The sequence below is a fragment of the Somniosus microcephalus genome, chromosome 8, assembly GCF_052327205.1.
Source record: "Somniosus microcephalus isolate GS21.2 chromosome 8, FLI_Smic_1.0, whole genome shotgun sequence".
NCBI classification, from domain to species: Eukaryota; Metazoa; Chordata; class Chondrichthyes; order Squaliformes; family Somniosidae; genus Somniosus; species Somniosus microcephalus.
Window position 1 is genome coordinate 122,788,925 of NC_140994.1, and position 17,338 is coordinate 122,806,262.

General features: G+C 48.1%; 1 protein-coding gene across 5 annotated transcripts in view; it reads left to right on the plus strand.

Annotated features, from left to right (window-relative positions):
• LOC147113769 (serine/threonine-protein phosphatase 2A 55 kDa regulatory subunit B beta isoform) overlaps window positions 1-17,338 on the plus strand; it is a 688,656-nt gene that overhangs the window by 595,188 nt on the left and 76,130 nt on the right. For all 5 annotated transcript variants that reach the window (XM_085995085.1, XM_085995087.1, XM_085995086.1 and 2 more), the window contains one exon: window positions 16,176-16,353. In XM_085995085.1, coding sequence (XP_085851211.1) covers window positions 16,176-16,353 — 178 coding nt within the window. The remainder of the gene's footprint in view (window positions 1-16,175; window positions 16,354-17,338) is intronic.

Below are 17,338 nucleotides of genomic sequence, written 5' to 3' on the forward strand. Positions count from 1 at the left end.
AGCCGGCACTCCGCGGGGGGGGAGGCGGGCAGTTCAGGAGGCCGGGGATGGCAACGGGGGCAGGCGCTGGCAGGCGGCCAACAACAAAAATGTCCGCCCGGCACCTCTTTAATTAGTGCCGCCCCGGCTGCAGGTAGGCCCCCCTAACCCCGATGGACATAGCGTCTGGCGGTAAGTCAGGGGGCGCTACCGAAGATCGTGGCCGGGGTGCTGCGCATGGCAGTGATGCTATCACCGGCGGCACAGCACTGCAGGGCGCTAACGGTTACTGCCGCCGCTAACCTCCCGCTGAATTTTGCGGGAGGCATTGGTGGCACCGCGCCCGGGCGCTATTTGCTTTGCGCCCCGTTAGCGCCCTCTTAGAGTGCTAACGGGAGGCGCAAAGCAACCGAATTTTTCCCCCTTGGTTCCTTAGCATTTCTGGGAAGTTATTTGTGTCCTCTACCGTGAAGACAGAACTAAAGTATTTGTTTAATTGCTCTACCTTTTCCTTGTTCCCCATTATAAATTCTTCCGTTTCTGACTGTAAGGGACCTACATTTGTCTTCACTAATTTTTTTCTTTTTACATACGGGTGCTTCCTTTCCACTCAATCTAGGCCCCTCATAATTTTAGACAACTCAATTAAGTCTCCCCTCAGCATCCTCTGTTCCAAAGAAAACAACCCCAGTCTATCCAATCTTTCCTCATAGCTAAAATTCTCCAGTCCTGGCAACATCTTCGTAAATCTCCTCTGTACCCTCTCTAGTGCAATCAATCTTTCCTGTAATGTGGTGACCAGAACTGTACACGGTACTCTATAGCTGTGGCCTAACTAGTGTTTTATACAGTTCTAGCATGACCTCTATGTTGTTATATTCTATGCCTCGGCTAATAAAGGAAAGTATCCTGAATGCTTTCTTAACCACCTTATCTACCTGTCCTGCTACCTTCAGGGATCTGTGGACATGCACTCCAAGGTCCCTCTACATTTCTCAGTATCCCACCATTTATTGTGCATTCCCTTGCCTTGTTAGCCTTTCCCAAATACATTACCTCATACTTTCCCGGATTGAATTCCATTTGCCACTTTTCTGCCCACCTGGCCAGTCTACAGTCTACAGCTATCTTCCTCACTATCAACCATACGGCCAATTTTTGTATCATCTGCAAACTTCTTAATCATGCCCCCCTACACTGAAGTCTAAATCATATATATATTCCACAAAAAGCAAGGGACCTAGTACTGAACCATGTGGAACCCCACTGGAAACATCCTTCCAGTCACAAAAACACCCATCAACCATTACCCTTTGCTTCCTGCCACTGAGCAAATTTTGGATCCAACTTGCCACTTTCCCTTGGATCCCATGGGCTTTTACTTTTTTGACCAACCTTACTAAAATCCATGTAGATTGCATCAAAAACCTTCTTCGACCCTCCTTGTTACCTCCTCAAAAAATTCAATCAAGTTCGTCAGACACGACCTTCCCGTAACAAATCTGTGCTGTCTGTCCTTGATTAATTCTTGACTTTCTAAATGACAATTAATACTGTCCCTTAGAATTCATTCCAATACTTTTCCCACCACCAAGGTTAGGCTGACTGGCCTGTAATTACTTGGTCTCTCCCTTTCTCACTTTTTAAACAATAGCACAATGTTAGCAGTCCTTCAGTCCTCTGGTACCATGCCTGTAGCCAAAGAGGATTGGGAAATGATAGTTGGAGCCTCCGCTGTTTCCTCCCTTGCCTCTCTTAACAGCCTGGGAGACATTTCATCCGGGCCTGGTGATTTATCTACTTTCAAAGATGCTAAACCTCTTAATATTTCCTCTCTCTCCATGTTTATCCCATCCGCATCGTCCCTCTCTTCTGTGAAGACAGACGCAAAGTATTCATTAAGAACCATACCACGTCGTCCACCTCCACACAGAGTCCTTTTTGGTCTCCAATAGGCCCTACTCTTTCCTTAGTTTTCCTCTTGCTCTTTATGTATTTATGAAACAACTTTGGATTTTCCTTTATTTTACTTGCCAATATTTTTTTATGTCCTCTCTTTGCTTTCCTAACTTCCTTTTTAATTTCACCCCTGTACTTTCTATACTCCTCTAGGCTTTGTCGTATTGAGCGTTTGCCTTATCCAACCCTGTATTCTCCTTGACATCCAGGGGGCTTTTTTCTTTGTGGGAACATATTTGCTCTGGACCCTCACTATCTCCTCCTTGAATGCCTCCCACTGCTCTGACCCTCTTGGCCTTTACGCTCAAAGAAAGAAAGAAAAACTTGCCTTTATATAGCGTTTTTCACGACCACCGGATGTCTCAAAGCGCTTTACAGCCAATGAAGTACTTTTTGAAGTGTAGTCACTCTTGTAATGCGGCAGCCAATTTGCGCTCAGCAAGGTCCCACAAACAGCAATGTGATAATGACCAGATAATCTGTTTTTGTTATGTTGGTTGAGCTATAAATATAGCAGGTCACTGGGGAGAACTCCCCTGCTCTTCTTCGAAATAGTGTCATGGGATCTTTTACATCCACCTGAGAAAGCAGATGGGGCCTCGGTTTAACGTCTCAACCGAAAGACGGCACTTCCAACAGTGCAGCACTCCCTCAGCACTCAGGAGTGTCGGCCTGGATTTTTGTACTGAAGGTTGTGGAGTCTGACTTGAACCCACAACCTTCTGACTCAGAGGCGAGAATGCTACCACCTGAGCCACTGGCTGACACTCAGTTACACATCGGCTCATATCCCTGAACTACCGGGGAGGGTGAGGAGTGGATTTTTTTTTCTTCTCCTGATTACATTTAGTTTTTTGACAGTTACCCAGAAAATGCCCACAGGGGATGTTAAAAATCGGCAGGAAGAGCTTAGCAAGGGATGGATTAGGAGCCAAAAGTGCCCTTTTCAAAGTTCATAATCCTCCATCAGACTTTGGGTTGTAGTTGGGCCCGGGAGTTAGAATGGCCCAGGATTCGCCTCTAAGATTCGGCCCCACGCTTGCTCCCAGTTAAAATTGGGGCCTTATGAATTTACGTGCCTCCAGTGGAAAAAGCAGGTGTCAGATTCCACCATCTGATAACATAGACTTCACTACATGCAAGGGGGAGCGGGCCATCTGAAGATAACAGAAAAGCCCCAACATCCAAAGATGTGCGGGTTAGGTTGATTGGCTATGATAAATTGACCCTTAGTGTTAGGGGGATTAAATACGTGGGGTTACGGGGGTGGGATGTGTGTTGGTGTAGGGGTTACGGGGAATCAGGTGGGATATGTGTCGGTGCAGGCTCGATGGGCTGAAATGGCCTCTATCTGCACTGTGGGGCTTCTGTGATTCTGTGATCCTGCTGGAAATGATTGTGCGCAAGTTGTAGCAGAGCCTCAGACCAGACGTGATTCTGAAAGAGACACTGACATTGTCAGGAAGGAAAAATTAGGCCATGAATTTGTGGATTTTTGGCTTCTGTACTTCCAGACTGATGACTGTGAGCATTAGACTGGGAGATCAGTACTACTGCAGTGAAAGTAGTTTTGTCGTTAAACATCCACAAAATGGGTTGTCTTAGTTGAAAAGTCTGCAAGCAAATATGCAGAAAAGCCTGCGAGCAATGCCATCAGCTCAGATACATATAGGCAGACTGTGTGACTGAAGATATTCTCTACTCAGTAAAGGTTTAATGTAGAAAGAATTTGCATTTATTTTGCATCCTTCACCATCTCAGGGCGCCCTAAAGCACTTCATACTTTTGAACTGCAGTCACTGTTGTAATGTAAGGAAATATGGCAGCCAATTTGCACACAGAAAGATCCCACAAACCACAATGAGATAGTGGCCAGATAATCTGTTTTCATAATGCTGGTGGAGGGATAAATATTGGCCAGGACACCAGGGAAAACTACCCTGCTCTTCTAAGAAATAGTACCATGGGATCTTTTACATCCACTTGAAAGAGCAGACGGAGCCTCAGTTTAACGTCTCACCTGAAAAACGGCACCTCCGACAGTGCAGCACTCACTTGTACTGCACTGAAGTGTTAGCCTAGATTATGTGCTCAAGTGTCTGGAGGGGGACTGGAACCCACAACCTTCTGACTCAGAGGCGAGAGTGCTACCAACTGAGCCAAGGCTGACACTCCAAGTGTTGCAGTGTGGCACTGGAGAGAAAAGGGAACAATTCAGGTAAATTAGTTTAGCATTAAAATTCAAGTACAGACTTTATACTGTAACTTTGTCTCACTATTCAGCCCTTTGAACGTGTCAGTCAAAAAAAAAATCCTAACCTCCAATTTTGTACTACAGATTGCATAGAAGTTAATGTGCCACAAGGACTAACAAATAAGGAATACATGTACAGGTTGACCGTCCTGAATCCAGCAACCTCGGGACCAAGGCCGAGCTGGTTTTCGTGTTTTTCCAGACTTCGAAATGTGTTTCTGATGTCCGAAGTCCAGAAATATCGCAACCTGGGCTCGGGCGTTTCCGGACTTTGGACATCAGAAACACGTTCCGAGTCCGGAAATGCCTGAGCCGCTCCACGTAGAGCTGATGCATTTCTCCGCCCCTCCCCTTCTGTTAAAGGGGAGGGATGCTGCGAGCTCTGCAGAGCACCCGATGGCCCACATTAGGCCACCAGGGCGGCGTGGTGCTGTGGCTGTAGCCTGGCGGAGACACTGAGTGGAGCTGTGCAGATTAAGGAGGATAAAACACAACACTAAAGTTTTATTGCATCACTCGCATTTTTCATAGGATTTTTAAAAAAAAGACAACAAAAGTTAATGGCGTTTTGAAGTACAAGTTGAGCGTCCAAAATCCGGAGTTCCAGATTCCGGAACATTTTATGGATTCCAGACGACCCTGCCACCAATCGTCCTGGAGTCCGGAATCCCTTAAGACCTGACATTTCTATAGCGCCTTTCACATTCTCAATGCCCTAAAGCACTTAATTAGTTTTGAAGTGCAGTCACTGTTGCAAAATAGGGAATCACAGCAAGATCCCACAAACAGCAAATTAAACTAATGGCCAATCAATCAGTTACATCACATCAAAAGATCTCAAAAGTGTTTCACACGATGAATTACTTTAGGACTTGTTCTATAGGCAAACAAACCCACCATCTGCAGCAGCATCGGTGAATATTTATTATCGGTGGTGTTGGTTGAGGGAGAAATGTTGGCTAAGGCACTAGGAGTAATCCCTGTTCTTGTACAAATAACAGGATTGTTGGCATCTACCAGAACCCGCGGACAAGTTAAACCAACGTCATGGTTTAATATCTCGTCCAAAGCAGCACGTTATACCTTTAATTTAAAAAGAAGTAACGATGGGAATCTCCCAAATAGTCAGCAGGTTTATCGGAGCCACGTAGAGCAGATGGGTCCCAGGACTGATCTCCAGTCAGCCGGGGTGGTGTTAAGAGACCAGAGAGGTTGTGAGGCAGAGATAGATTTGAGATTAAAGGTAAAAGAGGAATTATCAATCAGGCGACGAGCCTTTTTCTCGTCCCCACCCCAGTAGTGTGCCTGTAGAATCTCCCCAGATGTGGGAGCAGTGTGATATAACTGGGTAAAGCAACAAAGCATAGGTTATTTGTTAAAGGTAATTCATCTTGCTCTGGCGTGTGCACTGTCTGACAGCCATGTTAAACAGATCAGCGCTTGATTCATTGTGCTGGGAGACCTTTGAAGGTGCATGACTAATTAGAGATGGGTCACTGGGTTTCATTCAATAATTTAGTAAGCACTGCCTCAGTCTTGCCAGTAGATTCTGCCAGCGAGGTTTTGATGCCCTTCCCCTACAGAGGTGACTGCATGAATGACAGTCGGGCTTGCCTCATCTCAGAGTAAACATCTCAAACTGCTTCCCCAGGCGCTCGGCAATATCCAACCACACCAAATGATGCATCATTGATTTTTGTCAAGCTGAATTAGCCGGTGTGCGTTTCACAGCCACAGCTCAGGCAGAGGGCTGGCTGGCAGGTTCAGTATTCTGCTGTCACTCCTCCCTTAGCGTCCTAACAGCTACCCAGCATCTGTGGCTGAACTCTTTCTGAGATAGGTGTGTGTACACTCATACTCTCAATCACACACCCATACTCGCCAACACATACATACTCTACTCATACTCACGTGCATACACTCATACTCATTTACACACACTCATGCTCACTTACTCGCATACCCACACTCAAACACACACAGTTGTACTCACTCGCTCGCATGCACACACACTCAAACACAGACACGCAAACACACACACTCTCACACACTCATACTCACTTACACGCACACCCATACTCAAACATACACACTTGTACTCGCCCACACACACACACACACTCTCTCTCTCTCGCACACGCACATGCACACGCACACCCACACTCAAACACACACACTCGTACACACTCGTACTCGCTCGCATGCACACACTCAAACACACACGCAAGCAAACACACACTATCGCGCACACACATTCATACTCACTTACACGCACACCCACACTCAAACATACACACTCATACTCGCATGCATGCACACACATTCAAACACACACACACACACACACACACACTCATACTTACTCATGCACACTCACACTCACTCACACACAAAATGACTTAAGGGACTGAATTGGAAGGTAAACGGAAGATCCCATGCTCTAGATCATTCGAAGGTCCAGTGAAACTTGAATCGGCTCTTATAATGGAACTGTTTTGAGTTAAAAGTGAAAATTCCAGCTTGTTTGTTAAGGTCTTTCAAAATAATTTACTCATCCTTTTTTGGCTGTTTTTTGGGGGGGGGATTTTTGAAAATAAAATGAACACTGAACAATTAGAAACTTCACAATAAGCAAATCCTTCACAAAATTGCCCTCATTCCCTCCCTTTCCACAACACCTCTACGTTTCCCCTCTGCTCCTGAAAGCCCCGGCTACAATGTGCTGGTCTCCACGTTCACCGGGCACCCGCGTTCCCTCGCCCCTGTGCCCATTGTCCGTGTGCGGGTCTAGAGCGCGAGTGTTGGCCGGATTCAACGGTGTGAGACATCACAGGAGAGCCCAATCCTGCCCTCCGCCATGAGCCACACATGCTTGCTGGACAATGATCAGGAGCAGGTTGGCCTTTAGTTTTTTGACCTTTCTCACCTCTATGGCTCAATCTTGCAATGAGGCAGAGAATTTAATCAGCTGAGCTGCCAAGTCTTTGTTTTTTAAAGTATGACATGGAATTTCTTACTTAAGGACAATGCAGCCTGGGTGGGTATCTGACAGAGCAGAGTACCCGCCCATTGTAAAATCCATCTGATTGCTATCCCATTGAAGTCAGCAGGGTGAAAATTGGGCAGATTCTATAATGGCCGAGCTATGCACTCCACCAGGTGTCATTTACCTTCCCTTTTTAGTTACTGTGCGTAGTGGTTATGTGACTGGACTAGTCCAGAGATTGTGAGTTCAAATCCCACCATTGTAGTTTTGAGAGTTTGCATGCAGTTTTAAAAAATATGGAATAAAAAAATTGGTGTCAGTAAATGTGATTGTGAAGCTGCTGCATTGTTGTAAAAACCCAACTGGTTCTCTAATGTTCTTTAGGGAAGAATATCTGCCATCCTTACCCGGTCTGGCCTATATGTGGCTCTAGTCCCACACCAATGTGCTAACTCTTAACTGTCCTCTGGTTTGCTCGGCCACTTCATTCAGTTGTACCAGAGCAACGAAGGGTGAGCAATAGATACTGACCTTGCCAGCGATGTCTACATCCCGAGAATGAATCATTTCTTTTAAAAAGGTCATGTTGGAATTTTCCAGTTTGTCCTTGCCAACCATTTCCGCTGCTGGTGGTGCTGGGCATTACGCATTTGTGCGATTGTGGATTCCTCCACCTCCCAAACTTCATGAATCATCACAAATTAGAAAATCATTCCTTACCAATGGCTCTCCCTCCAGTCTTTCCACATGTACTGCCAATCAGTCAACACTGGGCAACATTATGACACTTTGGCTGATCCTATACCTGAGGGATCAACCCTCAAAGTGGATTCTACCACACGGCTTGTAGAGACTGTGGTAAACCACTTTTATCGTTCACTATCGTTACACTATAGTTATCACTGTTATATCGTTACTCTATGGTTATCACTGTTCACACTGTTGTATCACTATATGAGGTCGCCTCTTGTCACACTGTTATACCTGGGCTGACCACTGCTGACTCCGCCCATGGCTCCACCTACCTGCCCAGGTATAAAGGTGGTCGACTGGCTGGTATTCCTCCTTGTTGGATCCGATCACCCACGAGGGTGGGCTCTGTTATTTAGCCAATAAAAACCTATAGTTACTTTCTTAACTCATCGCTTATCATTGGATGAATTGATAGGTATATCAATTTTATTGGCTAAATTTTAAAATGTCGTTCCCTGAGCAGCAAAGCGAGCAGCAAAACGACCAGCCAGACGCCGAGCTACAACAGCCACAGCAGCCAGCTTGGCTGCGAGCCCTCAGACCACCGTACCTGGATCTAAACCCACAGGCTGCAAACTCAGCCCTCGACTTCGAACACTGGCTGAGCTGTTTCGAGTCCTACCTGGGAGAATCCGGCGTGCCTCAGAGATCCAAGCTAAGAGTTCTGACCGCCCAAGTGAGCCCTAAAGTATTCGCACTCATCCGGGACCTTAAAACATACGAGGACGCCATCAACCGGCTGAAAAGACAGTACCAGAGCCCGGTAAATTCCATGTATGCCAGACACCTCCTAAGATCCCGCCCGCAACAGCCAGGAGAGCCCGTGGATGAATTTTTACGGGTGCTACAAGCACTCGGCAGAGACTGTAACTTTAAAGCGGTAACGGCGGCAGAAAATACTGAAGACAATGTCCGCGATGCCTTCGTGAAAGGCCTGCGGTCCGACTACTCACGGCAAAGACTACTGGAAGCAAAGGACCTCGACCTGGACAAAGCTGCAGCCCTCGCTCGCTCTCTAGAAGTGGCCCATCGGGACCTCGAGGCATACTCAAGGTACTGTAACTCGCGACCCTGGGACATGGGACCGACCCCGACCGCAATACCCCCCGCAGCAACCCCCCTGGGAGCTACCTCAACGTCGGCGTCCCGGACCCGATCGAGACCGCCACCCCCGGTACCGGCTCCGACATCGGACCCCCACGATCGGGCCGCCGGCTGCTTCTTCTGCGGCCAGGCGAAACACCCGAGGTCGCACTGCCCTGCCAAAAACGCGACCTGCTCGACCTGCTTGAAGAAAGGCCACTTCGCAAAGGCCTGCAGAGGGGGATCAACAGAGGCTAGCAGTGCCTCATGCGAGCTGTGGGGGCGGCCATCTTCCATCAAGGCAACAGAGGCCAGCATCCCCACATGTGAGTCATGGGGGCGGCCATCTTTGATCCAGGCAACCGACACCAGCAGTGCCTCATGTGAGTTACGGGGGCAGCCATCTTCTCCGCCATTTTGTCCAACCTCGTGGGAGACGCCATTTTACCCACCACGCTCGACCGCCACCATGCCTCTAGACCCGACTACCGCCTCACCCGCAGACTACAGCAACTCGCTCAGCTATACACTAGCCTCCGTCACACTGGACCAAGCCCGCCCGCATCACCTGTCCAAGTCCATGATGGACATCAAAGTAAACGGCCACGCCACGACCTGCCTGTTCGACAGCGGAAGCACGGAGAGTTTCATCCACCCAGACACGGTGAGCCACTACTCCCTGTCCAGCCAACGCGCAACCGGATCTCGATGGCATCGAGGTCCCACGACACAGACATCAGCGGCTACTGTGTTGTGACCCTGTCGGTTAAGGGTACGGAGTATAAAAATTTTAAACTCCTCGTCCTGCCCCAGCTATGCGCTGCCGTCCTACTAGGGCTAGACTTCCAATCCCACCTCCAAAGCGTCACGCTAGCATACGGCGGACCCCTCCCCCCACTCACAGTCGACAACCAGCAGATTTTAAACCCCCCACCGCGTAACACCTGCGGCCTATCCACCCTCAAGGTCCCGCCACCTTCCCTGTTCGCTAACCTCACCCCCGACTGCAAACCCGTCGCTACCAAGAGCAGGCGGTACAGCGCCGGGGACAGAGCTTTCATTAGCTCTGAGGTGCAGCGTCTCCTGAAGGAGGGCATCATCGAAGGGAGCACCAGCCCCTGGCGTGCCCAGGTCGTGGTCGTTAAGACCGGCAATAAAAACCGCCTGGTCATCGACTACAGCCAGACCATAAACAGGTGCACCCAGCTGGACGCATACCCCCTTCCCCGCATATCTGATATGGTCAATCAGATCGCACAATACCGAGTATTCTCTACCATCGACCTTAAGTCGGCCTACCACCAACTCCCTATCCGCCCTGAGGACCGCCAGTATACTGCCTTCGAGGCGAATGGCCGCCTCTACCACTTCCTTAGGGTTCCCTTCGGCGTCACCAACGGTGTTTCGGTCTTCCAAAGGGAGATGGACCGGATGGTTGACCAGAACGGGCTGCACGCCACGTTCCCCTACCTAGATAACGTCACCATCTGCGGCCGCGACCGGCAGGACCATGACGTTAATCTGGAGAGATTCCTCCGTACGGCCCAACGGCTGAACCTCACCTACAATAAGGAGAAATGTGTGTTTAACACCTCGCGCCTTGCCATCCTCGGCTGTGTAGTAGAGAACGGAGTCATCGGCCCCGACCCCGAAAGAATGCGTCCCCTCATGGAGCTACCCCTCCCCCACTGTCCAAAGGCTCTGAAGAGAACCCTGGGGCTCTTCGCCTACTATGCCCAATGGGTGCCCAATTATGCAGACAAAGCCAGACCCCTCATGAAGTCCACATCCTTCCCCCTTACGGAGGAAGCGTGCGCAGCCTTCTCATTAAGGGAGACATTGCCAAGGCCACAATGCACGCAGTGGATGAGTCCATCCCCTTCCAAGTGGAGAGCGATGCATCCGACTTCGCCCTAGCCGCTACACTTAACCAGGAGGGGAGACCAGTGGCCTTCTTCTCAAGGACCCTACAGGGCCCTGAGATCCGACACTCGTCGGTCGAGAAGGAGGCCCAGGCGATTGTGGAGGCGGTACGACGCTGGAGGCATTACCTGGCAGGCAAACGATTTACCCTCCTCACCGACCAGCGTTCGGTCGCTTTTATGTTTAATAACAAACTGAGGGGCAAAATCAAGAATGACAAGATCTTGAGGTGGAGAATCGAGCTCTCCACCTATGATTATGATATCTTGTACCGGCCAAGTAAGCTGAACGAACCCCCTGATGCTCTGTCACGAATTACATGCGCCAGCGCGCAAAGTGATGGACTTCAGACCCTCCACAACGACCTCTGCCACCCCGGGGCCACCAGACTTTACCACTTCATTAAGGCCCGCACTTATTATCACTTATTATCACTGTTATATCGTTACTCTATGGTTATCACTGTTCACACTGTTGTATCACTATATGAGGTCGCCTCTTGTCACACTGTTATACCTGGGCTGACCACTGCTGACTCCGCCCATGGCTCCACCTACCTGCCCAGGTATAAAGGTGGTCGACTGGCTGGTATTCCTCCTTGTTGGATCCGATCACCCACGAGGGGGGGCTCTGTTATTTAGCCAATAAAAACCTATAGTTACTTTCTTAACTCGTCGCTTTTCATTGGATGAATTGATAGGTATATCAGAGACATTAATGTATTTTTTAAATTTGTTAATGGGATGTGGGCGTCGCTGGCAAGGCCAGCATTTATTGCCCATCCCTAGTTGCCCTTGAGAAGGTGGTGGTGAGCCGCCTTCTTGAACCACTGCAGTCCGTGTGGTGAAGGTACTCCCACAGTGCTGTTAGGTAGGGAGTTCCAGGATTTTGAACCAGCGACGATGAAGGTTTGGCGATATAATTCTAAGTCAGGATGGTGTGTGACTCGGAGGGGAAGTTGGAGGTGGTGGTGTTCCCATGCGCCTGCTGCCCTTGTCCTTCTAGGTGGAAGAGGTCGTGGGTTTGGGAGGTGCTGCCGAAGAAGGCTTGGCGAGTTGCTGCAGTGCATCTTGTAGATGGTACACACTGCAGCCACGGTACGCCAGTGGTGGAGGGAGTGAATGTTTACGGTGGTGGATGGGCTGCCGATCAAGCGGGCTGCTTTCTCCTGGATGGTGTCGAGCTTCTTGAGTGTTGTTGGAGCTGCACTCATCCAGGCAAGTGGAGAATATTCCATCACACTCTTGATTCGTGCCTTGTAGATGGTGGAAAGGCTTTGGGGAGTAAGGAGGGGAGACATTCACCCCAGAATACCTAGCTTCTGACCTGCTCTTGTTGCCACAGTATTTATGTGGCTGGTCCAGTTAAGTTTCTGGTCAATGGTGACCCCCAGGATATTGATGGTGGGGGATTCGGCGATGGTAATGCCATTGAATGTCAAGGGACGGTGGTTAGACTCTCGCTTGTTGGAGATAGTCATTGCCTGGCACTTCTGTGACGCGAATGTTACCTGCCACTTATCAGCCCAAGCCTGAACGTCGTCCAGGTCTTGTTGCATGTGGGCATGGACTGCTTCATTATCTGAGGAGTTGTGAATGGCACTGAACACTATGCAGTCATCAACAAACATCACCATTTCTGACCTTATGTTGGAGGGGAGGTCATTGATGAAGCAGCTGAAGATGGTTGGGCCTAGGACACTGCCCTGAGGAACTCCTGCAGCGATGTCCTGGGGCTGTGATAATTGACCTTCAATCACCACAACCATTTTCCTTTGTGCTAGGTATGACTCCAGCCAGTGGAGAGTTTTCCCCCCCCGATTCCCATTGACTTCAGTTTTACGAGGACTCCTTCATGCCGCACTCGGTCAAATGCTGCCTTGATGTCGAGGGCAGTCACTCTCACCTCACCTAGAATATATTCTTTCCTCTCTCATTTTCTTTCCATTTTTCCCTTAAATTTCTCCCACTTTCCGTATTTTGCATTTTGCCTCTTTTCTTTCTTTCCCTACCACTATGGGTGCTGGGATAGCCCTCCCTCCATCTCCAGTGTGAGAAACATAGTCTGGCACAGTCAAAGTGGTGAGAATGTGGAACTCAGTACCACAAAGTGCAGTTGAGGTGAATAGCATGGATGCCTTTTGCTGCGCAAATAGAGGTAAACGGATATGATATGATTGGGATTACGGAAACATGGCTCCAGGGTGACCAAGGCTGGGAACTCAACATCCAGGGGTATTCAATATTCAGGAAAGATAGGCAAAAAGGAAAAGGAGGTGGGGTAGCATTGCTGGTTAAAGAGGGGATAACACAATTGAAAGGAAGGATATTAGCTCTGATGATGTGGAATCTGTATGGGTAGAACTGAGAAATACCAAGGGGCAGAAAACATTAGTGGGAGTGGTATACAGACCTCCAAACAGTAATGCGGAGGTTGGGGATGGCATTAAATGGAAAATTAGAGACGCGTGCAGTAAGGGCACAGCAGTTATCATGGGTGACATTAATCTACATATAGATTGGGCTAACCAAATTAGTAACAATACTGTGGAGGAGGAATTCCTGGAGTGTATACCGGATGGCTTCCTGGACCAATATGTTGAGGAACCAGCTAGAGATCAGGCCATCTTAGACTGGGTATTATGTAATGAGAAAGGATTAATTAGCAATCTTGTTGTGCGAGGCCCCTTGGGTCGGAGAGATCACAATATGATCGAATTCTTCATTAAGATGGAGAGTGAAGTAGTTGACTCAGAGACTAGGGTCCTGAATTTAAATAAAGGAAACTACAATGGTATGAGGCGCGAGTTGGGTAGGATTGATTGGGGAATGTTACTCAAAGGGTTGACGGTGGATAGGCAATGGCAAACATTCAAAGATCACATGGATGAACTACAGAATTTGTTCATCCCTGTTTGGCATAAAATTAAAACAAAAAAGGTGACTCAACCATGGCTAAGAAGGGAAATTAGGGATAGCGTAAGATCCAAGGAGAGGATTAGGAGCAGTTTAGGATTCAGCAAAGGAGGACAAAGGGATTAATTAAGAGGGGGAAAATAGAGTATGAGAGTAAGCTTTCAGGGAACATAAAAACTGACTGTAAAAGCTTTTATAGATATGTGAAGAGAAAAAGATTGGTGAAGTCAAGCCTAGGTCCCTTGCAGTCAGAATCAGGGGAATTTATAATGGGGAACAAAGAAATGTCTGACCTATTAAATACATACTTTTGTTCTGTCTTCACAAAGGAGGACACAAATAACCTCCCAGAGATGTCGGGGAACATCGGGTCTAATGAGGGGGAGGAACTGAAAGAAATCAGTATTTGTAGGGAAATGGTGTTAGAGAAATTGACGGGATTGAAGGCCGATAAATCCCCCAGTGCCTGATAATCTACATCCTAGGGTACTTAAGGAACTGGCCCTAGAAATAGTAGATGCATTTCTGATCATCTTCCAAAATTCGATACACGCTGGAACAGTTCCCATGGATTGGAGGGTAGCTAATGTTACCCCACTATTCAAAAAAGGTGGTAGAGAGAAAACGGGGAATTATAGACCGGTAAGCCTGACATCGGTAGTGGGGAAAATGCTAGAGTCCATTATAGAAGATGCAGCAACAGAGCACTTGGAAAACAGTGACAGGATCGGACAAAGTCAACATGGATTTACAAAAGGTAAATCGTGCTTGACTAATCTACTGGAATTTTTTGAGGATGTAACTGGTAGAATAGATAAGGGAGAACCAGTGGATGTGGTGTATTTGGACTTTCAGAAGGCTTTCGATAAGGTCCCGCTTAAGAGATTAGCATGTAAAGTTAAGGCACATGGGATTGGGGGCAAGGTACTGACTTGGATAGAGAACTGGTTGGCAGACAGGAAGCAAAGAGTTGGAATAAACGAATCTTTTTCCGAGTGGCAGGCAGTGACTAGTGGAGTACCGCAGGGATCGGTCCTTGGACCCCAGCTATTCACAATATATATTAATGATCTAGACGAGGGAACTAGATGTAATATCTCCAAGTTTGCAGACGACACAAAGCTGGGTGGGCGTGTGTGCTGTGAGGAGGATGCCGAGAAACTCCAGTATGATTTGGACAGGTTGGGTGATTGGGCAGATGCATGGCAGATGCAGTATAATGTGGATAAATGCGAGGTTATCCACTTTGGTGGCAAAAACAGGAAGGCAGATTATTATCTGAACGGCAATAGATTGGGAGAGGGGGAAGTGCAACGAGACCTGGGTGTCCTTGTGCACCAGTCGCTGAAGGTAAGCATGCAGGTACAGCAGGCGGTTAAGAAGGCAAATGGTATGTTGGCCTTTGTAGCGAGAGGGTTCGAGTACGGGAGCAAGGATGTCTTGCTGCAGTTGTACAGGGCCTTGGTGAGCCCACACCTTGAGTATTGTGTGCAGTTTTGGTCGCCTTATCTGAGGAAGGATGTTTTTGCCATGGAGGGAGTGCAGCGAAGATTCACCAGACTGATACCTGGGATGGCAGGAGTGACGTATGAGGAGAGATTGGGTCGATTGGGCTTATACTCGCTGGAGTTTAGAAGAATGAGAGGGGATCTCATTGAAACTTATAAAATTCCAACAGGACTAGACAGACTAGATGCAGGAAGGATGTTCCCGATGGCCAGGGAGTCCAGAACCAGGGGCCACAGTCTAAGAATAAGGAGTAAGCCATTTAGGACAGAGATGAGGAGGAATTTCTTCACCCAGAGAGTGGTGAACCTGTGGAATTCTCTACTACAGAAGGCAGTGGAGGCCAATTCATTAAATATATTCAAGAAGGAGTTAGATATATTTCTTAAGGCTAAAGGGATCAAGGAATATGGGGCGAGGGCAGGGACAGGGTACTGAATTTGGATGATCAGCCATGATCTCATTGAATGGCGGAGCAGGCTCGAGGGGCCGAATGGCCTACTCCTGCTCCTATCTTCTACGTTTCTAAGGGGAAGCTAGATAAGCACATGAGGGAGAAAGGAATAGTGGTTATGCTGATAGGGTTAGATGGAGCAAGGGAGGGGAGGAGGCTCATGTGGAGCACAAACTTGAGCATGGACCAGTTGGGCCAAATAGACTGTATCTGTGCTGTACGCTCTATGTAAAATCTACGTGGGGAGATCACAACCCCGAGACTAGAGGGTGGTGGGAGCACGACGTGGGGGAGTTGGTCTGCGCGATGCACTGTTGAGATCTACACTTTGTCTCTCAGATTGACTTGTGTTCTTGTCCCCAGGTGCCAGTGCTGAGGCCCATGGACCTGATGGTGGAGGCCAGCCCTAGAAGAGTGTTTGCCAATGCGCACACGTATCACATCAACTCCATATCAGTAAATAGCGACTACGAGACGTACATGTCAGCCGATGACTTGAGGATAAACCTTTGGCACCTGGAGATTACCAACCGAAGCTTCAGTATCCTTCAACTGCAAAACGTTTTGCATCAATAACCAATCTTTTCATGTTACCGTGACTGAGATCAATGGAATAATGGTGGATGACACTGTCTGATTAGAACCTGAATTGGCTTTGGGCCAGAGACAAAGCAAATAAGGGGGCTGTTTTTTTAACCTATAGCTTCAATGAAAATTCCAATTTGCTTCCACTTTATCTCCCCTTCTCTCCCATAGGTTTCAACAGTCAACAACAACAGTTTGTATTTATATAGCACCTTTAATGTAGCAAAATGTCCCAAGGCGTTTCACAGGAACATTATAAGACAACATTAGACACTGAGCCACATAAGGAGATATTAGGACAGATACCAAAAGCTTGGTCAAAGAGGTAGGTTTTTAGCAGCGTCTTAAAGGAGGAGAGAGAGGTGTAGGGAGGGAATTCCAGAGCTTAGCGCCTTGGCAGCTGAAGGCACGGCCACCAGTGGTGGAGCGATTGAAATCGGGGATGCTCAAGAAGCCAGAACTGGAGGAGCGCAGATATCTCGGAGGGTTGTGGGGCTGGAGGAGGTTACAGAGATTGGGAGATAGGTCGCTGGCAAATAGTTCCACGGGTGCCAGCATGTCCTTCAGTACCTCAGCCAAGCATCCTTTCCTCATGTGTGAGCCTGGACAGTGAGTATTGGCAACCTATTCAACCATGGGGAGTTCCAGAGCCAAGGCTGATTCAGCTCACACGCAAGCTTTCCAAAAGGGAAGGGCGAGTGGAAGACGGTGACTTTTCTTTACATCCCTTCACCTTTTGAAGGGAAATACCTGGTCCTGTCAGTGAAAGTAGCCTAGGATTAATTGAACTTATTCTTCAACTTACTTTCTCAGTACAGTGTATGAAACCGGTTTTGATGTGCCACTCTCTACCCTCCCCCACGTCAGTCGTGGCAGTTGTGCTGTGAAATGTAATGGGCCTCACCCTGTCTTGATCCAGTATTGTGAGAGGGGACTGACTC